This window comes from Peromyscus leucopus, chromosome 2 (genome assembly GCF_004664715.2).
Source record: "Peromyscus leucopus breed LL Stock chromosome 2, UCI_PerLeu_2.1, whole genome shotgun sequence".
Classification (NCBI taxonomy): Eukaryota; Metazoa; Chordata; class Mammalia; order Rodentia; family Cricetidae; genus Peromyscus; species Peromyscus leucopus.
Window position 1 is genome coordinate 134,042,752 of NC_051064.1, and position 26,332 is coordinate 134,069,083.

General features: G+C 45.2%; 1 protein-coding gene across 3 annotated transcripts in view; it reads right to left on the reverse strand.

Moving 5' to 3' along the window:
* Nucleotides 1-26,332, reverse strand: part of Wdtc1 (WD and tetratricopeptide repeats 1) — a 56,338-nt gene that overhangs the window by 12,888 nt on the left and 17,118 nt on the right. For all 3 annotated transcript variants that reach the window (XM_028888111.2, XM_028888109.2, XM_028888110.2), the window contains 7 exons: nucleotides 22,681-22,827; nucleotides 20,821-20,904; nucleotides 12,312-12,358; nucleotides 11,509-11,620; nucleotides 4,648-4,835; nucleotides 2,038-2,220; nucleotides 285-379 (listed from right to left, as the gene is read on the reverse strand). In XM_028888111.2, the coding sequence (XP_028743944.1) occupies nucleotides 285-379; nucleotides 2,038-2,220; nucleotides 4,648-4,835; nucleotides 11,509-11,620; nucleotides 12,312-12,358; nucleotides 20,821-20,904; nucleotides 22,681-22,728 (757 nt within the window). In that variant the 5' untranslated portion in view covers nucleotides 22,729-22,827. The remainder of the gene's footprint in view (nucleotides 1-284; nucleotides 380-2,037; nucleotides 2,221-4,647; nucleotides 4,836-11,508; nucleotides 11,621-12,311; nucleotides 12,359-20,820; nucleotides 20,905-22,680; nucleotides 22,828-26,332) is intronic.

The following is a 26,332-nucleotide window of genomic DNA, read 5'->3' on the forward strand; positions in this document are numbered from 1 at the left end:
CAAACTCAGAGATCTGCCTGCCTCTGCCTCCCAGTGCTGGGATTAAAGGCGTGCGCCACCACTGCCTGGCAAATTCTGGGGTTATAATCCCATTTTACAGAGAAGAAACTGACCAGGGTTAAATGACTGGTTGACAGTCACACAGCCGGCCAATGGCAAGTCATCAGTAAAGTCCAGATCTGTCTAAGTCTAAAGCCGGTTTTTGAATTTGTTTGTGCCCCGCCCCCCCTGCTGGGTATCATCTGGAAAGAGCCGAGGTATAGCTGAGAGCCAGGATGGCCTACCTGCCACGTAGTACTGCGCCGCACCATCGGGCAGGGGCTTCTGCCGGTCACAGAAGGTGTGCACTCCCGCAGAAGGGCTCTGCTTCATGCTCTTTCTGAGGGAGGACAAGCAGACAGGTTAAAACTCCAGCTTTGGCCCTAGTCAGCTGATGACACTCCACAAAGGACACCCAGGGTTCTGTCCCCAGAACTACAGAACGGATCTCTCTTCCTGCCATCAGCAACTCCAAGGTTTGCTCTTTAGATGGCTGTGGACATCTTCACCAGTGAATGCACAGCAGGCCAGACCTGTCCTAGGATCAGGAAAAGCCAAGGCTGTGGAGACCACTCAGGTCTCAGACCGCCCTCTCTTTCTTCTGTCTTTTCTGAGACGGGGTCACATTAGCCGAGGCTAGCTTCAGACTCAGCTCTGTAGAAAAAGATGACCTTGAACCTCTGATACTTTTCCCTCTACCTCCTAGTGCTAGGATTACAGCAGTGTGCCACCATTCTTGATTTTACTTTTTCTTTTCTTTTTCTTTCTTTCTTTTTTTTTTGGTTTTTCGAGACAGGGTTTCCCTGCGTAGCTTTGCGCCTGTCCTGGAGCTCACTCTGTAGACCAGGCTGGCCTCGAACTCACAGAGATCCGCCTGCCTCTGCCTCCCAAGTGCTGGAATTAAAGGTGTGTGCTACCACCACCCGGCTTTTCTGGTTTAAAAATATTTTAATTGGCGAAAAAAAAAAAGAAAAAAAAAGAAGAAAAAAAAATTTTAATTGGGGCTGGAGAGATGGCTCAGAAGTTAGGAGCACTGGCTGCTCTTCCAGCACCACAATGAGTTCAATTCCCAGCAACCACATGGTGGCTCACAACCATCTGTAATGAGATCTGACTCCCTCTTCTGGTGTGCAGGCATGCATGCAGACAGAACAATAAATAAATAAATCTTTAAAAAATGATGTGACTATGTCTGTAGGAGGATAGAGCATGTTTGTGCAGGTATCTCAAAAGGCCAGAAGAGGATGTCAGATCTCCTATAGCTAGAGTGATGAGCTATTGTGGGTGCTGGAGACCAATATTGGTTCTTAGTAAGAGCAGCTCTTAACCACTGAGTCCTCGCTCCAGCCCAAATCTTTCAATTTTTTTAAAAACAAAATATGGACCAGTATGTAGTTCAGTGGTAGAGACCTTGCTTAGCATGTGCAAGGTCCCATGTTAATCCAGGTACCACAATAAATAAATAAAATTATACATACAAAATATCATACATGTAAGACTAACTCTGTGGTCAGGTATGGTGGCATGCACCTTTAATCCCAGCACATGGGAGGCACAGTGCAAGCACGTCTTTATGAGTTCAAGGTCAGTCTGGTCTACACAGTGAGTTCAAGGCCAGTCAAGGTTTAAGATCTTAACTCAAAAAACAAACAACAAGAAAGAGGGGAAACAAAAGACAAATTCTGGGGCTGCAGAAATGGCTCCGCCTGCCAAGTCTGATGACCCAAGCGTGACCACCAGGACCCACAGTAGAATCAGAGAATTAACTCCCTAAAGGTCTTCTGACCTCTCCACACGCACCAGGCGGGGCCCTTGTGAAGCTATCTCCTCCCCCACCCCCAGAGAAGCAAATGTAATTAAAAGGACGACGATGCTGTACAAATACTAACGGGAGATACCTATCAGGAGACACACAGTGATTCCTGGGAAGGGATGACAGGCAAATTACTATAAGAGAAAGGCTGGAGTGCCCCCAGTGTCGCTGACTGCTGGTCCTACCTGTGGTTATGGATCATCCGAATGTCATAGAGTCTTACGAAGGGCCCACTGGCTCCTACTGCCAGGCAGTTGTTGTCCTGGGGATTGACTGTGAGGCACTTGGCCTCCACCATTGGACCACAGTACTCCGTCAGGTCAATCAGCACCTCTGAGTGTTTGCTGTTCTCACGAAGGTCATACTGGCTGTGAGAGAGGACGAAATTAGTGGCTAGGGTTCTTTTTTTTTTTTCCCTTTTTGAGACAGAGTTTCTCTGTGTAATAGTCTTAGCTGTCCGGGAACTCACTCTGTAGCCCAGGCTGGCCTTGAACTCACAGACCCGCCTGCCTCTGCCTCCCAAGTGCTGGGATTAAAGGTGTGCGCCACCACTGCTTAAGTAGAAAGCAGGAGAAAAACAAAGTCCTTGTAATGCAAGAGGAGATGGTGTCTACTGCAAGCCACTTGCCTACAGTAGGCTTCGTCTTTTTTGAGACAGGGTCTCACTATGTAGCTCTGGCTATCCTGGAACTCACTGTGTAGACCAGGCTGGCCTCCAATTCAGAAATGTGTCTGCCTCTGACTCCCAAAACGCTGGGATTAAAGGGTCCATCACTACACCTGGCTTTATAGTAGGCTTCTTAACACATTTTGATTTATCCTAAATCAACGCCTTAGGTATATACTACAGTTCAAATCTTATAAATGTCAGCATTACAGCGACTGTTATCCTACCACTGATTGCTAAAAATACTGAGGGGTGGGTCTTGTGCTATTCATCCAATAGTGTCCCAGAGTGTTTCATGTGCACTATTTAATCAAAGGCCACCAGCCCTGTACCACTAGGACACCGAGGTTCCCAGAGATGAAATAAACTATGAAGTACAGAGCAGGAACAACCTTCTAAGATTATGGCACATAAACTATTCCGTTAGCTGGGTGTCAGGGCACATGCTTGTAATCCTAGCATTCAGGAGGCTGAGGCAGGAGGATCGTGCGTTCAAGTCCTGAGTTTAAGGACAGCCTGGAGTGCATAGGAAGATCTTGTTTTAAAAAGCAATCAACTAAACCAACAAACCCCTCCAAGCCCCCAAAGACCTCCTTTGTTACGGTCTTCCTACTTCCTTCCAGGAAACAAGGGCTCACACGGCAGTAAGAGAAGAGAGAATGAGCTCACCCGAGAGCTGCCAAAGCCAGGACCAGCCCCAGCTGCACGGCCCAGGAAAAGCCCCAGTGGCAACAGTGGCCACACACCCCTGCTGCTCCAAAGGGAGTTTTTGGCTGCCACTACACAGGAACCTCCAGAGTGGGGCATGGCATCACCCACGGTTTGCCTGGCCGGATATCTCTAACGCCTCGCACAGTTAACTTGTCCTCTAGGCCATCCTGACTGGAATGCTCTTCCTAAAATAGTCTGACATCATTCTCCTGCCACTTGATACCTGCAGCCTGAGTGCTACGTTTATGGAACTCCACAGTCTGATTTTTAAGACCCAATTTCACATATCTCGTATTCCTCAGCTTTTTATGTGGGCCAATTATAACTACAGCCTTCCTCTCCACTCTCCCTGGGCTACGGCTTCAAGTATGTTAAGTGAGCCTCTACTACTGAGTTATGTCCCCAGTCTACAGTACAGCATTCTTTATCTTGTACGCGGCTTTCATCCCTGCCTATCACAAACCTCCTCGTGTGGCGAATCCACTCTGCCTCCTCTTGCTCATCCAAATCTTGCCTGTTGTTGAAGGCACAGCTTACGATCATGTACTGCTAGGATGCCTCCACTGCCTGTGACTATGCCCAGGTTCCTGCGTGGTCTCCCGCTTGGTCCTGACAGCAGGCCAGCAAGTGCTTCCTCAACATGCCATTGACCAAGGCTGTCTTTCAAGTACTGTGTGTTTTACATGCATGTTCTCAACTGTCATACTCAGATCAACAAAGGAGATATTATGACTATTCCTATTTTATAGATGAAGAAACTAAAGATCAGAGGTAAAGTGGCCTTTTCGGACTTAACACCGAGAAAACTGGGATTTGACCTGCTCTGTCTGGCTTCAAAGGCCTGCTTGTAACTACACTGTTATGAGTTGACACATTACTTAGAAGGTTCTCTATAGCCACAAAGAGAAGACAAGGGAATGGAAAAGATGGCCAGTTCAAGCAAGGCCATGACAGCAGAGCATGGTGGTGTGTGCTTGTAAATCTCTCTGCGCAGGAAGCACAGAGAGGGAGCCACTGAGCCCAGGAGTTTGAAACCAGCCTGAAAGACAGAAAGACCCTCTCTCCAAACAACAGTGGGGCAGACTGAGAATGAACGTGCTTGTCGATACCTGAGGGTCTGAGGAAAGATCTCCAGCCCAAGTGTAACCCGGCTACAACACCTAGTTGTCTCAACACCTAACTCTCCCCATGAAAAGGGGGGTGGGGGGTGCTTTAGCTCAGTGGTAGAAAATTTATCTGGTATGCAAGGGGCCCTGGGTTTGACGCCCAGCACCCTAAACAGAAAAAAAAAGGACAATGGCACCATCTTTGTCTGAAAAGAGCCGGGGCAAATATGCAACCGCACAGGACCCTGGACCAGGGGAGACCCGCTTCCTCCCCGCTGGAGGGAGAGGCCACTTCACACAGAGACCCTTACCGGATAAGGCCATCCTCAGCGGCGCTCCAGAATGTGTTAGGCCACATGGGTGCTGTGGCGATGCGCTTCACCCGGTTTGTGTGGTCTCCAAACATGTGGATCGTCTCCTTGACCGTCAGGTCATGGACATGCACCTTGGAGTCAGCTGCCCCCGTGATCAAGATTCGGTCTCCAGCATGAGGCAGGAACTGCTCAGAAGAAATTGCATGATTGGCAGGAGAGAGTGGCTGTCTGAAGGAGACTGGCCTCGATGTCAGCATGACCATTCCCTCTCCTGTCACTTAAGAAAGTAAGTTTATCTATAAAGCTCACCAAAGTAACTTTGAATGGCAAGCAGCAGCCTATCAGCCTTAAAGGTTAACACAAAGATATTTTATTATACATACCTCATGTAGTCAGGGTAGTCATGACTTACACCAAGCTGTATTACCTAAGGGTCCCTTTCCTCTGCTGCTTCTCCAAGCAGATGCTGAGTGGATGATAATCCTCACTGTCACTAAGAATTTTCAAATACCAGACAACAGGGCAGCCACTTCATCTCGCTGATACTGAAAATAGTCTCATTCTAAACTGGAGGCTAGGGGTGAATCTCAGTGGTGAGCACCCACCTAGTATACGTAAGAACCTAAGTCCAATCCCTAGTACAGACAAAGAAAAATACCTTGAAGGGTCATGGGCTAAGAGTGTAGCTTACTGACAGACAACATGTGAAACGTGTGAAGTCCTGGGTTCAATTCCAGCATCAAAAAAAAAAGTAAAGCAAGCAAATAAACAGAAACCACTGAGTATGTATATACATACATCTGTACATCCATCCACCCACACACCCATACATCTGTACATTCATCCATCCACACACCCATACATCTGTACATCCATCCATCCACACACCCATACATCTGTACATCCATCCATCCACACGCCCAGCCATTCTTGCACCCACATGTCTGTCCATCCACAGGTCTATCCATCCAGATTTGGTGCTGGAGACTGAACCGGAGCATGCTAAGATAGATTCGCTATCTACCCTGAGCCCCATGACTGCTACCCAGTCCACAGCCAGGGATTAAGAAACAAAACTGAAATAGTTAAGAATTGAAAAGAATGAGCCAGGAGTTTTCAAGGGACTAGGTGTTTAAAATGTCCAACTCTTTCTGTGGAAAAATTGGGGAATCAGGCAACAAAGATTAAAAACTATTCCTGTCTTGCCAGACAGTGGCGGCGCATGCCTTTAATCCCAGCACTCGGGAGGCAGAGCCAGGCGGATCTCTGTGAGTTCCAGGATCTAGTCAGGGCTGCACAGAAAAACAAACAAAAACCCAAAGAAACAAACAAAACACAAAACAACAGCAACAACAAAACCATCTGTCTTCTGACCTAAAGCTCTCACTTCGAAGAAATAAAACAAAGGGTTGAAAATGCTCAGCACAGCACCCCTTATAACAGCAACAGTAAGAGTTCAGATGCTGGACAATGGGAAGGGCTGACCACGGTGAAGATGACCACCATCGCCCCCATGAAGTGGAGAACACAGCACTCCAGATGACATGCAAAAACCAGTTACAAACACAGCCTCGGGGACACACAGGACACAGCTTTATCATCAAACCCCGAGGAAGAAAGTGTTTGGTGTTGATGTTAGTTGAGTATGTTTTTCTCTGTCTGTCTGTCTGTCTGTCTGTCGCCTCTTCCTCCTTCCCTGTAATGGGGACAGGCATGGAGAATGTTGGGCAAGTGCTCTACCACAGAGCTATATCCCAGCTCTCTTTTTCAGTTTTTATTTGAAAGAGAAATATAATTACACTTTTTCTGCTTTGCTACTTGCTCATTAGGAAAATGGATGTATAAACTTATTTTCAGGGACAAGCAGCAATCTTTAATTCTGTCTGGAAATAGCACAGATCCCAGCCACAGCACAAATAAACAGGAGAGCCCTCACTGCGGCCACATCTGTAATGTACCAGAGTTGCCACCGGGGGGAGCGCATGGGTAAAATACTGTAAATGCGAATGGTCAGTATTTTGACTACCTCAATCAAAAACGAGCCATTTCTCTGCTTTTCTTAAAAAACAAAAACCTAGGGCTGGCAAGATTGCTCAGTGGGTAAAGGCATTTTAATAATCCTGGTGACTTGGGATTAATCCCAGGGACCCACAAGAAGGAAGGAGAGAACCAAGTCCACAAAGCTGTCCTCTGACTTCCACACGCTACTGTAGCACCCACACCCCTCTCCCATATCACATAAATAAATAAACAATAATACACTTCTGAAAATCTATTTTTAAAATACCCAAAACCAAACCAAATCAGACCAAAAACAACAAAAACCGCAGAAGAGGAGGCTAACGAGCAGTGTCTCGCTGGGGAACAGCAAGACTATTGTCGACATATATAGTACGTGCTGGTCAGAACCACAAACCAAGCTGCAGCTGTTCTTCTAGAAAAGTCACAGGGATCCATGCACAGGAGGGGAGAGTAAACAGGAAAGCGCCAAGTTTAGGGTAGTAGGGTTTAGAACTCTACTCTAGCTATGCTTTGGGGGGCCTGTCACTGGTCCTGATATTAACTGGGGAAATGAGATCAATGGGGCTTTTCAACCGTCAGTCACACCCTTGTGTATGCCCATGAATAATATCCAAACAGAATTTCAGGGCTGAAAAGACCCTTTCCTCTTAGGTTATTTCAGATCCTTAAACCTGGCAGCCAAAGGACTAGTGACTGCCAGCCTCGGTGCTGACACTGACGTTGGAGCACAGCACGAAGGTCCTTGTGCTTGCACAAGGTAACGGGGTTTGGTTACAGAAGGAACAAGTAGGACATTTTTTCACAATATTCTTAGCTTGTTGCCAAGTGATGGAGAAATCCTTCTTCAAACCTTTGCTATTTACATGGTGTTTCTTATGAAATTCTGAGGCTACTGGATGTTACCTATTAGTAACTGATCAATCTCCTTATTATCTTGTGCTAGAGGTCCTGGCAGACCTGTATGGGATCCGATGTGTGCTATATATATAGAATGTTCCCTTTTTCTGATGATTTCCTGCAATTGTACGAATAACGAGTTAATTCTGTATTATCAGGAATAAATTCAGCAGTTTCAAGTAAAACAACTCTCTGCATTTTGAGAGTCAGTGACTATATTGAGGGGTTCTGTGAAGTCCATCAGTACCATAAGAATGGCATACAGTTCTGCCTTTTGTACAGAGTTGTATGGACTTTGTCTCCTGATTTGTATCCTGCTTTCCCTGATTTATTTGCATCAGTATAGAATGTGAGGACTCCAGAAACTGGCTTTTGTTGTACAATGTGAGGAAGGACCCATTCAGTCTTCTTTATAAATTCTATTCTCTTACTTTTGATATAATGGTTATTAATCTCTCCCAAAAAGTTATTGCAGGCTCTCTGCCAGTATTCATTATCTTTCCATAGTGATGAAATTTCCTCATTAGTTAAAGGCACTACAATTTCTGCTGGGTCCATTCCTGTCAACTGGCAAAGTCTTAATTTACCTTTTTGTATCAAATCAGAGATCTTTTCTATATAAGTCTTTAACTTCTTATATGGTTTACGTGGTAGGAATATCCATTCCAATATAATATCTTCTCTCTGCATCAAAATACCTGTGGGGGAATGTCTGGAGGGGAATATGACAAGAATGCATTTAAGTTCTGGATCCACACGATCCACATGTGCTTCTCGAATTGTCTTTTCTACTAGAGCCAATTCCTTCTCAGCTTCGGCTGATAATTCTCTTGGACTATTTAATTCTTTGTCCCCTTCTAGAGTATTAGCCAAATTTTGTAGTCCATCTTTAGGTATTCTCATGATACCCAGCAAGTTGGAAATGCTTCCTAACAACTTTTCAAAATCATTAAGAGTCTTCAATCGATCTCTCCTTAGTTGTACCTTTTGGGGGTCTAATTTTTTGTAGCTCTATCTTATATCCTAAGTAATTAATAGAATTTCTTCCTTGTATTTTTTCAGGAGCAATTTGCAGTCCCCAGTGCCAGAGAAATCAGGAATGTTAAGCACGCAGGATTGTCCTTCCAATGGGAAAGATGTAAATCTGTTTTTCCATCTAGAAAGCTGGGAATTGGAAAGATTAATAGCCTAGTGGTTCTGTGTTATCTGTTGGCCCAGGCCATATCAAGTTCCTACAACCAAGACCAGAAGTGGCTAGTAATCTAAATGACCCTTACACCAGGGCCTCCCAAGCTCCCACAACCAGGACCAGAGGTGACTAATAGTACAAATGACCTCTATGCTATCTGTATGACTAAGACCAGGCCGGACTATTCCTTAGGCCCTTAAGCTAGTTAGTATAGGTAGCCTACTCTAGAACTCTTCTTAGAAGAAATAGCATGTATCCTGAGTTGAGCTTTGATATAATTATGCTTCCTTGTGCATCAGGAATTGTTTTACACCAGGAAATTTTTCTTCCCCCCAAATTATACTGTATTTAAATACTGTGTTGGGAATAAATCACCTGGCATCAGACTCTCAAAGTCTTTTTTTTTTTTTAAATGTTTTTTCAAGACAGGGTTTCTCTGTGTAGCTTTGCGCCTTTCCTGGAACTCACTCTGTAGTCCAGGCTGGTCTCGAACTCACAGAGATCTGCCTGCCTCTGCCTCCCGAGTGCTGGGATTAACGGCATGCGCCACCACCGCCCGGCCTCAGACTCTCAAAGTCTTGCTCCAGGCTGACGAAGTCAATCTAAACCAAGTTCTCGTTCTATGCTCTTTGTGGTTCATTTCCCTGCCTGACCCCTCCAGAGGTCCCTCACCCTGATACACATCCAGAAGGCTCTTCAACCTTTAGCCAGGCATGGTGGCAAATGGCTCTAATGCCAGAATGTTGGAGGCAGAGGCAGATGGGTCACTGAGTTTGAGGGCAGTCTGGTCTAAAAGTGAGACTGTTTCAAAAAACAAATACAAACAACTTCCTTCAAAGAGTTCCAAGCAGACAGCTCTTTCCTTCTCCAGGAAGTCACATGGGATTCTAAGGCCTCATGAGTACTTGTAGATTTGTTCTCTAGGATCAAGACACTACAGTTTTGTACTTAGGGATGGAAAGGACACAGACTCATGACACAGCCCAGTGGTAGAGCGCTTGCCTGGCATCTGTGAAGTGCTGGGTTCCACCCCCAGCACCACACAAACTATTTACGATAGAGCACTCAAGGAGGTGGAAGTGGAGGATCAAAAGTTCAAAGTCATCCTCAGCTACACAGCTGGAGTTCCAGGCCAGGTAGAATTACATGAGACTAGTCTCAAAGGAAAAAAAAAGACAAATTTCATCCAGTCTCATGTTTTCATGTATCAGGGCTTCAAAGGTTCCTTCACTAGGCTCCTTCCCACCTCTTCTCAGCTGAACTCCCTTTCAAGGGCAAAGATTAATTTCCTATGACAAGGTAAAAAAGCTACAATCTATGCTAGGAGTTTCAGTTTTAATTTATATATATGCATTTTTTTTAAACTGCATATCTGCCTTTGGAGCAGATCCAATGATCTGGAGTTACAGCCAATAGTTAGCCTCCATAGAGTACTGGGAAAGGAATCTACTTCCACATGAGCAGCAAGTCACTCTCAACCACTGAGCTCTCTCTCCAGGCTCTAGTCTCTATATTAAAAACAACAACAAAATCTTAGCCAGGCAGTGGTGGCGCACGCCTTTAATCCCAGCACTGGAGAGGCAGAGGTAGTTGGATCTCTGTGAGTTTGAGGCCAGCCTGGGCTACAGAGCAAGTTCCCCGACAGCCAGGGCTACACAGAGAAACCGTCTTGGAAAACAAAAACAAAAACAAAAAATATGGAACTCCCTCTGTAGACCAGGCTGGCCTTGAACTCAGAGCTCTGCCTGCTGCCTGCCTCTGCCTTCCAAGTGCTGGATTAAAGGAGTGTGCCACCATGCAAAGCTTAAAAAAACATTTTGAGGTTTTAAGACTATTGGCTTCGAGAGATGGCTCAGCTGTTAAGTGCACTGGCTGCTCTTCCAGAGGACCCAGGTTCAATTCCCAGCACCCACATGGTGGTTCACAACCATCTCTAGTGGGATCTGTTGCCCTCTGCCTGCCTCTTTGGGCACTGCACACATGTGGTGCACAAAAATACATGCAGACAAAACACCCATACAAATAGAAATTAAAATCTCTTCAAAAAATTTCAGTGTGTGTGTGTGTGTGTGTGTGTGTGTGTGTGTGTCTACAAAAGCCAAAAGAGGGTGTCAGAGATGCTGGATCTAGAGTTACAAGAGACTGTGAACTGCTCTATTTAGGGTGCTGGGAACTGTTTTCCCAGGTCTTCGGAAAGAGCAACAAGTGCCATCTCTCAGCCCTCCCTGCTCATCTGTCTGTCATCTGTTCATGAATTTAGAAGATACTCCTTAGCTGCTCTCTTTTTTATTAGAGGAAACAGGCTTAGAAAGGACAAGGGATTTGTCTACTCATACAACTTCCAGGAGGCATGCTCACATAAATTCAAATGGATTGAGAGACAGCAAGATGGTTCAGTGAGTAAAGGTGCTTGCCACCAAGCCTGATGATCTGAATGAGCCCCAAGACTCACAGGGTGAAAGGCAAGAACTGACTCCTACCAGATTTCTTATGACCTCCCCATGTACCAGGATACACATGTACACCACAACACACATGTACCCCCACACAAAGAAATAAATAAAAATGTAACAAATATAAATCTTGAGTTGGCCAGTTGGTTCTGAGAAGCACATAAAAGAGACAGGGTTCAAGCCTCACTCTCTAACACTCGACCACAGGGATCTCTGCAAGCCTAGGATACATGGGACACACTATGCCATACAACCATGCCCGCAGCACAGTTCCACCCCACGGCTTGTCTTACTCACCTTGACAGAGAAGATATTTGCTGTGTGTCCCGTGTGCATGGAGAGTAGCTTCTTGTGATGCAGTGGGTCCCACACAATGGTGTGCTGGTCATCGGAACCAGAAGCCAGCAAGCTGTGGGCAGAGTTAGGAGTTCTGACTTCTCAAGTTCCCAGGTTGCCTCTTCCCTATCCCCATTCCCAGAACCCAAAGGACAGTAGATGTTGTAGAATTTAAGGTTAGCAGCTTGTGGTGGTGGTGCACACCTTTAATCCCAGCACTCTGGAGGCAGATGCAGGAGGGTATCTCTGAGTTCGAGGCCAGCCTGGTCTACAAAATGAGTTCCAGGACAACCAGAGCTACACAATGAAACTCTGTCTTGAAAAACCAAAATCAGGGGGCTGGAGAGAAGGCTCAGAGGTTAAGAGCACTGCTTGCTTTTCCAAAGGCCCTGAATTTAATTCCCAGCAACTACATGGTGGCTCACAACCATTTGTAATGAGATCTGGTGCCATCTTCTGGCCTGCAGGGATATGTGCAGACAGAACACTGTATACATAATAAATAAATAAGAAAGAAAGAAGGAAGGAAGGAAGGAGAGAAAGGGAGAAAGAAAGAAAGAAAGAAAGAAAGGAAGGAAGGAAGGAAGGAAGGAAGGAAGGAAGGAAGGAAGGAAGGAAGGAAGGAAGGAAGGAAGGAAGACCAAAATCAAAACGAACAAAAACTCAGAGAGCAGTAATCTATCTCCTTAGATGTACCAAAATGAGGAACCTTCTTCTCCCAACCTCCTTGACCCATTCTCTGGCCCCCTCTAGCTTATACTTACTCTCCTTTTTCATTCCACTCCAGACAGTTGACACATCCTGAGTGACCCTGGAGGAGGAAATAGAGGGTTAAGAAGAGAGCTGATTGGACAGTCTCCTGGGAAGCTCAACGCCAAGAAGCCGGATTAAGCACGCACACCAGCTCTCTTGGGCATTTGTGAGGGACACGTGGAGGTCAGAACTCCACCGCCCTGCATCGCACAGCACGTAAAGTTCTTCCACCTCAGTTAACACCGGGCAGCTGAGCTACAGCGGGCAGGTGGCATCGTCCCCCTTTGCAAGAAACTCATACATGAGGAAGTAGAAACACAAAGCAAACCAATTTCTGCCCCTACTCCTGGAAGGCATAGGAACAGTTCCTTCTAGAGACCAGTTCAGGGATAGAACGTTTGCAGCGTCTCTGCAGGCCCATGTTTTATTCTTTACTCCTCCATGATCACTCCCTAGTTAGACCCTAGAGATGAGTGCAGAAAGGTAAACGGGCTAGAGTATTTATCTTGAGGGTTTTAGTTAAGAAACAGAAAGTGGGGCTGGAGAAATGGATCAGTGGCTAACAGCACTTACTGTTCTTGCAGAGAACCCAGGTTCAATTCCCAGCACCCACATGGTGGCTCACTACCATCTCTAACTCCATTCCAGGGATCTGGTGCCTTCTTCTGATCTCTGTGAGTACCAGGCACATGAAGGCAAAAGACTCATACACATGAAATAAAACAATAAATCTTAAAGAAACAGAGAAAGTGAGGCAGTGAGCAGCAGATAATGAATTTGAAAGCCTATGAACCTACAGTCAACTCACGCTACGAAGGGGCAGACCCAGAGTTTTACAGCAGAGGCGATGAAATGATTAGGTCATCTTTCTGTCCCTTCACCCTCCCTCTTCCCTAAGAACACCAAGACTGCCACTCAACTATCAGCTTCCTGCGTGAAATCAGACCACGTGTCCTGGGAAGCACACATCCACTTTCTCCACACAGTGAAGGGTTCCGGAAATGGGCCTGAACCTTAACACAGTATGTAGAAAATAGTAACATTTATCTGGCCACAGTGGTCAGCTGAGAGATGAACATGGACCCAGAATCAGATGTCAAGATGGAAACAGGTGATGGGTGCTTCTAGAGAAAGAGTCTCCCACTCTCAGGAGAGCTGGAGTACACAGGTGTCTTGCTCTCCTGCAGGCCAGGGATGTGGATGTGACTGACTCCTGAAACTATTGCACACATTTTGCCACCAGAAGCGAGCTTAGCCCATAGTCTAAACTGGAGCCAGACTTACTACAGTAACAAACCCTGACACCTACTTCCTCTGCCCCTCAGTTCATTTTTATTAAAAACAGTTAAATCTGAGCTGTTACCTGTGATCCAAAGCATCCAAACCAGTGATTCCAACCTGTTCTTCAGGAATCACTGAGCAGGGCCTTCCTTCCAGACGCCCTGCCTAAACGTGGGAGGGAGGACTACCTTTCCTGCAGGCTCCTACTGTACCCTACATTACGGCCCTGCAGCTCTGGGACTGTTTTCTTCTACAAAAGCAGGCTTTGTGGGTTACTCTGCATCTCCAAGTCCAGCCACAGTACCTAGCAGGTATTTGTTGCTTAAACGACCAAGTGAGTCCAGTGGGGCTAGAGAGAACCGAGAGGTACAGACACATCTAATCCCCAGCTGTCCAGTCAGAAACATCTATTCTCCGTCTTTCTTCTCTGGCTCGGAACTCATTCCTTTCATGGAACTCATTCAGGAACTCATCCCTTGAATACACAAAACCACTCTCTGCTCAAGCCTGCCAGGTCACCTGCTGACCTAAGGCTTCTCGCCTTCTCATACACTTGGTTGCAACCCCACACGTGTATCTGGGTCACAATCATTTCTATCCTTGTGCCTGAGAGGTCACAGCTTCACCATGGAGGCTCCCAGAACACCCAGGGCCTTGAATCTGAATGACTGCCACTCAATGAGGGCAAAGCTGAGTATTTGTGGTAGGCAGAATAATGGCCTCCTACCAATGTCCTACCATAATTCTGAAACCTGCAAAAAGGACTTTGCAAGGACTCTGCAAATGTGATTAAGATGGGAAGGTGATCCTGGACTGTCTAGGTGGGTTCAATCAATCCCATGAATCCTTAAATTCAGAGGCCCTGCGCTGGCTACAGAGAAGCAGACAGACGGAGGTGTCAAAGGACTGTACCAGCTACTGTTGGCTATGAGGCAAAAGAAAGGGCCAGGAGCCAAGACCTGCAGCTGCCTTAACTGGGAATAGCAAGAAAATTCTCCTCTGTTCTACAGTCTCCTGGAGGAGCACAGCCACAATACCTTCTTCTAGCCTAGTGAAAAGTGTGTCAGACTTCTAATGTACACAACTGTCACAAGCCAGCGGCACTGGAATATCTGTATGTTAGCACTCGGAAGGCTGAGGCAGGTTGATCTCTGAGAGAATTTGAGGCCAACCTGAGCTAGATGAGAGTATCAGGCCAGCCTGAGCTACACTGCTTCAAAACACTAAGAAACGACGGGGGTTGGAGAGGTGGCTCAGTGGTTCAGAGCACCAGCTGTTCTTCTAGGACTCAGGTTCAATTCCCAGCACCCACATGTTGACTAACAACTGTCTGTAGTTCCTGTTCTATGGGATCCAATGCCCTCTTCTGGCTGCAGTGGGCACTGCACACACATGGTGCAGACATGCTAGTAAGCAAAACACCCATAAACAAAAATAAAATTAATACTTTTTAAAGCCAGGCAGTGGTGGCACATGCCTTTAAGCCAAGCACTCTATAGAGGCAGGGGCAGGCGGATCTCTGAGTTCAAGGCCAGACAGGTCTACAGAGTGAGTTCCAAGACAGCCAGGACCACAGAAAACTCTGTCTCAAAAAAACAAATAAAAAATGTTTTTGTTTTTAAAGTACTATTTGTGTATGTTTATTTTTCATTTATTTACTATGTGTGTATGTGCATGTGTAGGCACTTCTAAATAGTCCCCTCCTCTAATTCAGCCCATGAGGGCGGAGTTTCTCTGTGACCTGGCAGTTGCTCCCACAATGACTTATTATTAGTTATAAATGCTCAGCCAATAGCTCAGGCTTGTCTCCAGCCAGCTCTTAAAACTTAAATTAACCCATTTCTGTTAACCTATGTGCTGCCCTGAGGCTTGTTTACCTCACCTACGAACTTCCCATGTTGCTTCTTCCTTGTCTGGCTCCCAACTCTTTAGACTCTGCCCTTCTTCCCAGAATTCTCTCAGCCCTGAAAATCTTGCCTAGCTATGGGCCAATCAGCTTTTTACTAACAATGAGAGCAACACATTTTCACAGTGTACAGAAGGATTATTCCACAGCAAGCCCATCCCTGCTTGGAGACAAGGCTTTGAGATTGAGTTCATGTTGGCCTTGAACTCACAATCCTGCTTTATCCCAATTGGTAGAATTACTCATTTTTTTAAATTTACTCATTTTTTAAAAACTATGTTTATGTACTTACTTTTTAGGAGGGACATGGGCCACAGTGCATATGGAGGGGTCAGAGGACAATTTTCTCAAGTCAGTTCTTTCTGTTCACCATGTGGGTACCAGTTCCTTGAACTTGGTAGCAAAAGACTGTACGCACTGAGACATCTCTCCAGACATATATGTTTATTTATTGTGTGTGTTTGTATATGTAGATATGTGTGTACATGTGTGTCCCAGCACAGGTATGGACAGGTCAGAAGACAACTCATGGGAGTTGATTTTCTCCTCATACCAAGTGGACTTACATGATCAGGCTTGGCAGATAGTCAGAGTCCATGTAAAAGCTAGGTATGGTGGCACATACCTACAGACCTGGGTAGAGGGAAAGGCAAAGACAGGCAGATTCCTAGATCTGATTGATCAGACAGTCTAGTCTTCACCAGGGAGCTCCGGGTTCAGTGAGACTCTGTTTCAAAAAAATCATGTGGAAAGCCGGGTTTGGTGGCACATGCCTTTAATCCCCAGCATTTGGGAGGCACAGACAGGAGGATTTCTGTGAGTTTGAGGCCAGTCTGGTCTACATAATGAGTTCTAGAACAATTTGGACTTAATAGAGAGACTCTTTCTCAAAAAAAAAAAAAAAAGTGGACATGAATACAGTTCCTAGCACCCAAATATGATAATGCTAGGTAGAATCATAGCCATTTGGTTATGATTTCATTATTCCTTTCTATATTTAAGACTAAAGTTCAGATACATTAAATAACTCCTGTGTTATTATGATCCCATAGGCATCACTATAAGAGATGGGAGTGGAAAAGAAAAAAGAAATGTACATACTTATCAACTAAATAGTATCTATTTTTCTGTCTCTTTATTTCCATCTTCCTTTCTGTGGTAAAGTACTTGCCTAGCCAAGATTCATCAACTTGATCTTAGTGTTTCCTAGAATTCACCTGACATTGTGTGAGGGCTTCACATGAAGGAGGATGTAGTGGTGATGGCTGGGAGGGTGGGTTTAGCAACATTTGCTTCCATGGGAATTCTGCCCAGGGAGTTGATGCTCTACCTGCAGAGAACACCCTCAGAACACTTGGTGAACAGCTTCTTAATAACCCTACAGATTCTCTTTTCCTGGCCTACTGTTATGTTTTGTCTTCTGTCCTTGTGGTAGAAGTAGGTGTTCATATTACTGCAGACTATTTTGTAAGGCTGTATATGACTAAATAAAAAGGGGGAAAAAGTTACTTGCCTAGCATACGCAGGGTCCTATGTTCAATCACCACATACCTTTAATGCCAGCACTTAGGAGGCTGAGGCAAGCAGACTCTTAAGTTTCCGGCTAGCCTGGTCTACAGAGTGAGTTCCAGGACAGCCAGGGCTACAAAGAGAAATCTTGTCTCAAAAAACAAAACAAAAAAAATCAGTCACCACTACCACAAAAAATGATCTATCTATAGCTACATACTTCAATTCTGATGTAACAAACAAATTTAGTAGGTAAGGCAATAGCCATAACTCACAACAGGAATTTTTCCTTATACTGGGCCTACCTCTAATATCCCTGCATTCTTTTTACATTTTACTTTTACTGAGCACCTAGCATATAATAAGCATTCTTCTACATGGAAATGCTATTGTGTAAATAATACAGGGAAAGCTAGTGAGAGAAGTGTGGAGCCCACAAACGTTTCCTGGTGAGATCTGAGCTTGCTTTACCCAGCAGGACTCCTTAAGAGGATGACTGGTGGCTCACGCCTTTAATCCCAGCACTCGGGAGGCAGAGCCAGGCGGATCTCTGTGAGTTCGAGGCCAGCCTGGGCTACCAAGTGAGTTCCAGGAAAGGCACAAAGCTACACAGAGAAACCCTGTCTCGAAAAACAAAACAAAACAAAAAAAAAAAAAAAAAAAAAGAGGATGACTGGACCACTGGTACCAGGTGTTTGGAAGGGTCTGCACTTGGATGTATCTAGCAGGGGGAGGAGGTCTTTTGCCTTGCCCCTTGGCATTCTTATACAAAGTCCTTTTGTATAAGAATAAAGTTCTGGGCTGGTGGATATTGACCCAGGCCCTCCCGAAGCTATCCTATGTTTCTGTCTTTCTTCCCATCAGCAAGGTCTCTCCTTCTACCTAATATCTCTTATCCCTCTCTCCTTAAGAGTACCCTGGGAAAAGTGGGGGCAGTTCCCCCGCAGAGAGGGAAACACTATGTAAGTCAGTCAGGTTAGTCAGGTAGTGACCAAGTGCTATGAAGGCTCTAAAACATGGAGCTGGGATTGCTGCAAATGTACTCTAGTGGTCAGAAAACATCTCTCCTCTGAAAGGCCTTCTTCATTGCTGTATTTATCGCCCAGGGTCTAGATATACTGCTGGCATATATACTACACACTCTATTGGCCTGAATAGGTGAATTAGAGATGCTTTCCTACTTTTCTTCTCAGGTGATTACAACATGAATTTACTTCATTATCTAAAGTAAGTACCAACAACTTTTTCTGTAAGGGGCCAAACAATAGATATTTTAGGTTTTGTATACCATATGGTCTCTGTATGAATCATTCAGTTCTGCTGTTGAATCACTAAAACAGACAGACAATACATAAATGAATGAGTGTGGCTGTGCTCCAATAAAACTTTATTTATAAGAACAGGTGGCAGTGCACTTGAGACTCATATGGAAATGTAAAGGACTCAGAATAGCTAAACTGTCTTGCAAAAGAACAAAGTTGGAAGATTCACATGCCCTAATTTCCCAAGTTGCTACAAAGTGATATTGGCGTAAGGACAGATATTTTGATCAATGGTATATATAGATTAACAGTTAACAAAAATTTTTACACTTATGGGGACAATTTCTGGTAAGAAAGCCAAGACAATTCAACTGTCTTTGCAACAAATGGTGCTGGGACAACTGGATGGCCACATGTGGAATCACTAAGTTGGGCTGGGGATGCAGTTCAGTGGTCCAACACCTGCGTAAGGAGTGCAAGTGCTAGGTTTAATCCCTGACACTGCCATGAACAACCAAAGAATACAGTGTCAGGCTGGAGAGATGCCTCAGCAGTAAAGGCTGGGCTCACCATCAAAACCTTAAGAATGAAGCTGGATCCCCCTTAGGGACCTTCTTCTTGCAATCCGTACACCTCAATGGCTTTCCTTACTGAATTTCGTTTACATATACATACATACGGATCAAAGACCTGCACCTACTCTCCAAAACCATCAAACTCTTGGAAGAAAGCACAACCCTAAATTTTCATGACCTTGAATCAGCAATGATGACCTGACTATAACACAGGAAGCAGAAGTGAGAAAAGAGAAAAACAGGCAGGAGAGAAGTTGGGTGTGGAGAGAGGCCCCTCTGCCCACCCTGTGACCTGAGTTTGACCCCTGGGACTGATAGGGAAAGCAGAGAAATGACCCCCTCAGTTGTCACCTGACCCCCACAGGTGTGTGTGCCCCACCCACCCACCCACCCCACAATCTAAGTAAATGTAAAAACCCCAAAGAGAAACTAAACAGCTGCCCTGGTGTGCCGGGGGTGGGTGGGGTGGTGTCTAATCCCAGCCCTAGGAGGCTGAGACAGGAGGGTCTGAAATTCAAGGGTAGCTGTGGGGTATACTATGAAATCCTGTCTCAAGAAAACAATAATACTGAATTCCCACGGAAGTCTCGGGTACACAAAGAGATCTAAAAGTTTGTCTCTACACAAAAATGTTTGCATGAATGTTCACAGCAGCACAGACTTAAATAAATATTTTTAAATATTTATTTATTATGTATACAGTGTTCTGTCTGCATGTATTCCTCCTGCCCGCCAGAAGGGGGCACCAGATCTCATTACAGATGGTTGTGAGCCACCATGTGGGTGCTGGGAACTGAACTCAGGACCTCCGGAAGAGCTGCTGGTGGTCTGAACCTCTGAGCCGTCTCCCCAGCCCCATATTTAAAATGTTAAGGTCCACTTTGCCACTTCCATGCTACAGTTACGTAAAGGCTATGGAGCTTCTTTGACATACCACCTTGACTCAGTCTAATTTGAATTTAAGAAATAAAAAGGAAATAAAAGCAATCGACACCAGGCCTGGTGGACCATACCTGTAATTCCAACACAGGATTTGGAAGCACAAGGGTCAGAAGTTCAAGAACAGTCTTGGGTACATTTTAAGTAAATTCAAGGCTAATCTAGGCTACAAAGAAATACTGTTTCAAAACCAGTAACAAGAGAAGGGCAACAGAGGTGAGCGGAGAAGGGGAGCTATGGATGGAACTGACTCCAGCAGGCTCCTTGTGGGTAGACTCAGCCAGGCAGAGGGAAAACAAGAGTCAGGTTAAAGGCAGTCGCACCTGTGCTGAACACAGGAAAACATCTTTTCCTCATCATTATCCTGAAACAGTACAGTATAATAACTGTTTACACAGCATTTACATGGTATTAGGTATTAAAAACAATCTAGAGATGTTGCGAAGTATTCAGGAGTATGTTTGTAGGTTATATGCAAATGACACATCATTTCATACAAAAACCTTGAGCATTTGAAGATACTTGTACCTGTGGGAAGTTCCAGAAAAATCCCCCAAGTGTATCAAGGATGACTGTATAACGCATGTAATTTAAGAATAGCCAGGCGGTGGTGGTGCACACTTTTAATCCTAGCACTCAAGCGGATCTCTCTGAGTTTGAGGCCAGACTGGGCTACAGATTGAGATCCATGACAGGCACCAAAACAACACAAAGAAACCCTGTCTTGAAAAACAAACAAACAAAAAAAAAATTTAAAAAATTAGGGGCTAGAGAGATGAGTTAGTATTTAAGTACATTCTGCTCACACAGAGGACCCGAGTTCAGTTCCTGCACCCATAGGGTAGTTCACAACTGCCTGTAACTCCATCTCTAGGGGGAATCTGATGCCTCTGGTACCCAAGAGTACCTGCACACACATGAACATACCCATCACCTAATTAAAAAAACAAAAACCTAGCTAAATGTGGTGGCGCACACCTTTAACCCAGCACTACACAGAGGATGGGAAACAGGCTGTGTGAGTCTACAATGCAAACTGGATCTTTACCTGAAGCTCTGCTTCCAGGCCCAGCCGCCGGATAAATGGATCTGTGACATGATATCGCCGTTCAAAGCTCAGGGCACCCCGTTCCTGGAGGACAAAAACAAAGTTGTGGTTTCTTTGATTCAGTATTATTTAATATCTATCTTTCTTTTTTAAAATTTATTTTATGTGAATGGATGTTTTGTCTCCATGTACATCTGTGCACCATGTGCATGCCTGGTGTCTGAAGGTCAGAAGAGGGTGTTAGATCCCCTGGAACTGGAAATGTAGATGGCTGTGAACCACCACACAGATGCTGGGAATCAAGCCCAAGCCCTCTGGAAGAACAGTTAGTGCTTAAACACACTGAGCCACCTCTCAATCTCCAATATATCTAACTTCTCAATATTCAACCCTATGCCAGCATAATAAGAAACAGAAAAGATAACAAAGAATTGAAAAAGAAAACAAACAGGGAATGTTTGCATAGTTCAGATGGAAGGGCATACCTTTAGGATATACATTGTAAGGGCACACATATACATATACAAAAATGACCTACTTGATACTGAGCTTCTAAAAAATAGTTCCTTGTCTTTAAGGGCCACCCACTCCAATAAAATCCCCAAAGACCTCATAAAAACAAGCCTAAAAGGATTCACTGATACAAGGTAAAATAGACAAACACACAGACTAAGGTACACCAAGCACCTGGTTCCTATCAAGGCATCCATTACACTCAGTTCATCCAGTTCATCCATTTGAAATTCTATGTACCATTTTTGAAAACAGGGTCTCACCATGAAGCCCTAGTTGGAACCCATTAGGTAGCTGAAGCTAGCCTTGAACTCACTGAGATTCCCCTGCTCTGAGGGCTGAGATTAAAGGTATGCACCACCACCTCCCACTGGCTGCTATGCAATTTAATTTCTTTAGTTTAAAAGAGTTCTAGCATTGAACTTTTCACTGAACCATCACTTAACAGAAACAGTAGAGCACAGGCAAACAAGGACGAGTCTTCAGGCGGTCCCACTACTCCTGGCAATGGACTAGGAAGCCGCTGGCTCCAGCCTGGGGTTCTGACCAGAGGCACGACACCATGCTTGAACTCTTCTCAGCTTCTCTGGCTCCCGTGCCGAGGCTCCCTGGAGCTCTCACTAACTGAACCCAAGTGCCCAGTCATTCACTCATCTCACAGGCATCGCTGCTGCCTTTTACATACGAACTGCAGAGGACAGGCTACAGTGCAGGGGAGCCTCAAGGAGAACCCCTCACGCTGTACTCTAGTTTCTAGCATGTCTGCAGCTTAGCAGCTGGAGCAGTGAGGAGGCCGTTACTCACTCTTGTGTGCACCCCACACTGACGGCTTCTCTACACGGACGGCTCACCATCCTACATGAATCTTAACAATGGTGGCACAAACTCGGAGACAGGGAGCCTCCGTGAATTACTCGAAACAATTCGAGGAGACAGGACACCTTGATTCTATCCTCAGTCTGCTACTAGCAAGCTATGTGACTTTAGGTAAGTCCACCACTATAGACCTGTATTTTTATCTGTTTTGAGGTGGTTTTTTTTGGGGGGGAAGGGTATCTTTAAATGACTATAGGGCATTGGTTCTCAACCTGTGGGTCCCAACCCCTTTGGGGGTGGAATGATCCTTTCACAGGGGTTTCTTAAGACCATGGGAAAACACAGATATTTACATTGCGATTCACAACAGTAGCAACATTACAGTCATGAAGTAGCAAGGAAAATAATGTTATGGTTGGGGTCACCACAGCATGAGGACCCGTGTTAAAGAGTCACAGCGTTAGGAAGGTTGAGAGCACTGCTCTAGGAGAACAAAGGGCCTAATGCACTGGTTCAGCGGTCTGGGCTCACCTTGATTTGCCTACGAATGAGGTCTCTAGTTATGTTGACTTTTGCCATCTTCTCTTAATGGTTCAGCAGAAGGAAGCTACAGAAGGATCTTCAAGACCCTTGCACATTCCAGCCAAGCCCAGGTCCACAAGACAAGCATTTAATTACCTGCAAGGCAAACAAAAAGCACCATCAAGCCTTGGGAAATGGAGTAAGGCACCTTCACAAGCCTGACCCCACTCCTAACACAGCCCACTAGCCCTCCTCTCAGTCATGGGTGCCACGGAGGGCTGAAGAAGGCCCGAGTGAGTAAAGATGGTGAGCACTGAGCCACTTTTGACCACAGGGAGCACTGAGCCAGCACCTGGGGAGTCACAACGCCTCACCAGGAATGGCTGTGGACGCAGGGTAGAAGATGGAAGTATGTTCTAAGTCAACAGGGCACAAATGTCAGCGTCCACCTGTCCCATGATACCTGTGGCAACTATCTGAACTATCACACTGTAGATCTGAGACCCTCAGCTGGACTCTCCCACAACCAAATCAGTACCATAGACAGTTTCCCAAAATCAAAGACAGAGAACTGACACATGGAAGCTCTTGGAGTGGACAAGGAAGCTCCATGCTCCTTTCCATCCTTTGTAAAACCCTTTATAATAAATCAGTAAATAGCTTTATTACTACAGCTACTACTATTAGCAGCGGGCATATGCATGTGGAGACAGAGATCTCTTTGTGGGATTGGTTCTCCTTTCTCCTTCCAGCTATCTGAGTTTAAGGATCCAATACAGGTAGGTAGTCAGGCTTCGGTGGCAGGAGCTTTACCTTTGAGCCATCTCACCAGCTCCAGTATTTATTTATTTAAGTTTTTTGGGACAGGGTTTCTCTGTAATGAATGGCCCTGGCTGTCCTGGAACTCAGATCTGTAGACTAGGCTGGCCTCGAACTGAGAGATCCATCTGCCTCTACCTCCTGAGTGCTGGGATTAAAAACATGTGCTGCCACCACCATCCGGCTCCAATAATTATTTTTAATTTAAAAACATCTGCCCGGTGGTAATGGCTCATCCCTTTAATCCCAGCACTCAGGAGGTAGAGGCAGGTGGATCTCTGTGAGTTCAAGGCCAGCCTGGTCTACAGAGCAAGTTCCAGGATGCAGACAGGGAAACCCTGTCTCGAAAAACAAAACAAACAAAAAAATTTTAAATGTTATGTGTAGGAGTACTTCGCCTGCATGTATGTCTGTGCATTATGTGCATGCCTGTGAAGCCCAGAAAATGGTGGGTCCCCTGAAACTGGAGTTCCAGTGGGTCGTGAGCTGCCATTTGGATGCACAGTATCAAACCCGGGTTCTCTGGAGGAGCTCTTAATCACTGAGCAATCCCTCCAGGCCTAGCTAGTGATTTTTTAAAAAATTCATTTTCCTAATTTAAATTCTGTGTGTATGTGTGAGAGAGTTTCTGTGTAGGCATGTGAACATAAGTGCAGGGGCCAGCAGAGGCCAGAGAAGTCAGATCTCCTTGGAGCTGGAGTCACACACAGTTGTCATCCATGTGGTGCTTGCTGGTAATCAAGCCAGGGTCCCCTGGACAAGCATCTCCCCAGCCCCTAGTAAAAACACTTTTTGAGATTTATTAATTAGTTTTTTTAAATCTAATTTTTTTTAATTAATTTTTTCCCCAGCCTGATCACAGTTTTCCTTCCCTCCCTCCATTCACTCCTTTTTTTTCTTCAGAAAAGTGAAGGCATCCCATGTATATCAGCCAGCCACGGTATATCAAGTTGCAGTAAGATTAGGCACCTCCTCTCCTATTGAGGCTGGATGAGGACAGGGTCCCAGAGCAGGCAGGCAGTAGAGACAGCCCCTGCTCCCTGTTAGGAGTCCCTCAAGAAGACCAAGCCACACAACTGTCACATATGCCAGTCCCAGGCAAGCTCTCGGGTTGGCAGTTCAGTCTCTGTGAGCCCCTGTGAGCCCAGGTTAGTTGATTCTGTGGGTTTTCTTATGGTGTCCTTGGCACCACTTAAAGAATGGTAAGTAAATGTGTGATGACCCCACCTAAGATTCAACAGAAATTCCTCAGGGCTGGAGAGATGGCTCAGTAGTTAAGAGTACTGACTGCTCTTCCAGAGGACCCGGGTTCAAATCCCAGCACCCACATGGGAGCTCACAACTGTCTGTAACTCCAAGATCTGACACCCTCATACAGATATACATACTCCCCTGCAAAAAAAGCAGGCAGTGGTGGCGCACGCCTTTAATCCCAGCACTCAGGAGGCAGAGGCAGGCGGATCTCTGTGAGTTCGAGGCCAGCCTGGGCTACCAAGTGAGTTCCAGGAAAGACACAAAGCTACACAGAGAAACCCTGTCTTGGAAAAAAAAAAAAAAAAAAAAGACATACATACAAGCAAAACACCAATGTACATAACATAAGAATAAATAAATTAAAAGAAAAAAGAAAAATTCCTCTTCAGTATCTGGACACTTTGGCCTTGGCTCCATCACCTCGGAAAGCTATTCCTATACCATCTAACTCTGTTTAAAGGGGTAAGCAAGGCAATTCTTTAGCATACGGCAAAAGGAAAGAACACAAATGCAAGAAGAAAACTCAAGTACATTCGTCACAGGTTTTGTAGCAGGAAAAGAACCCCACACAAGTTCTCAGTATTGGCAGTCTGGATTGCCATATGACATCACAGAGAGATCAGAAATGATAATCACAGGTCATCAAAACAGCTCAATGTGTAAAGGTTACTTCCCACCAAGACTCACAACCTTAAATCCCTGGGAGCCACATGATAGAACGAGAAATGATTCCAGCCAGTACATGTGCAACCAAACACATATATACACTCTACACATAAAAATGGAGGCAGTATAAAGTTTTTTAAAAAGAAATAATAACCGTGAAGGAAAATGCACATATGCACAGCCCTAAACAAACACTATACCTCAGTTATGTATTAAAAATGAAATACAGCTACTTTGGAGGTTATGACTTTTTCACTCTACTTTTCAAATGTTCTCAACCTCTGGGACAGGACCCCCTTGGGGGTTGCATATCAGACATCCTACATATCAGATATTTGCATTACATTTATAACAGTAGCAAAATTAGTTATGAAGTAGCAACAAAATAATTTGATGGTCAGGAGTCACCACAACATGAGGAACTGTATTAAAGGGTCGCAGCATTAGGAAGGTTGAGAACCACTGCCCTAGAGGGAGGATGAAGGAAAGGAAGGGAGGGGAAGAAGGGGAGGAAGGCATGCGTATGCTGGCCAGAGATCGGTATTCAGTAGCCTCCTCTTAGCGCTTTACCTCTCTTTTTGAACATAGGATCTCTCACTGCGTGGGCAGACCGGCTGCGCAGAGAACTCCAGTGACTCTCTGGTCTCTCCCTCCCCGGTGCTAGGATTCCTGGTGGGCACTACCACGCCTGGGGTTCTGGTGACATGAACTTCACGGCCCTCTGCTTTCATGGGCCAGCACTTAACAACCAAACCACGACTCTACTCATCAAGGCACATTTAGTTTTAATAGGGGCGGGGATAAAACCCCAAAAGTTGTTTATGGTTTGTAGTGGCCTTTTCTGGAGGGGGGAGTTCAAGACATGATTTGACTATGTAGCCCTGGCTGCCCTGGAACTATGTAGACCAGTCTGGCCTCAAAT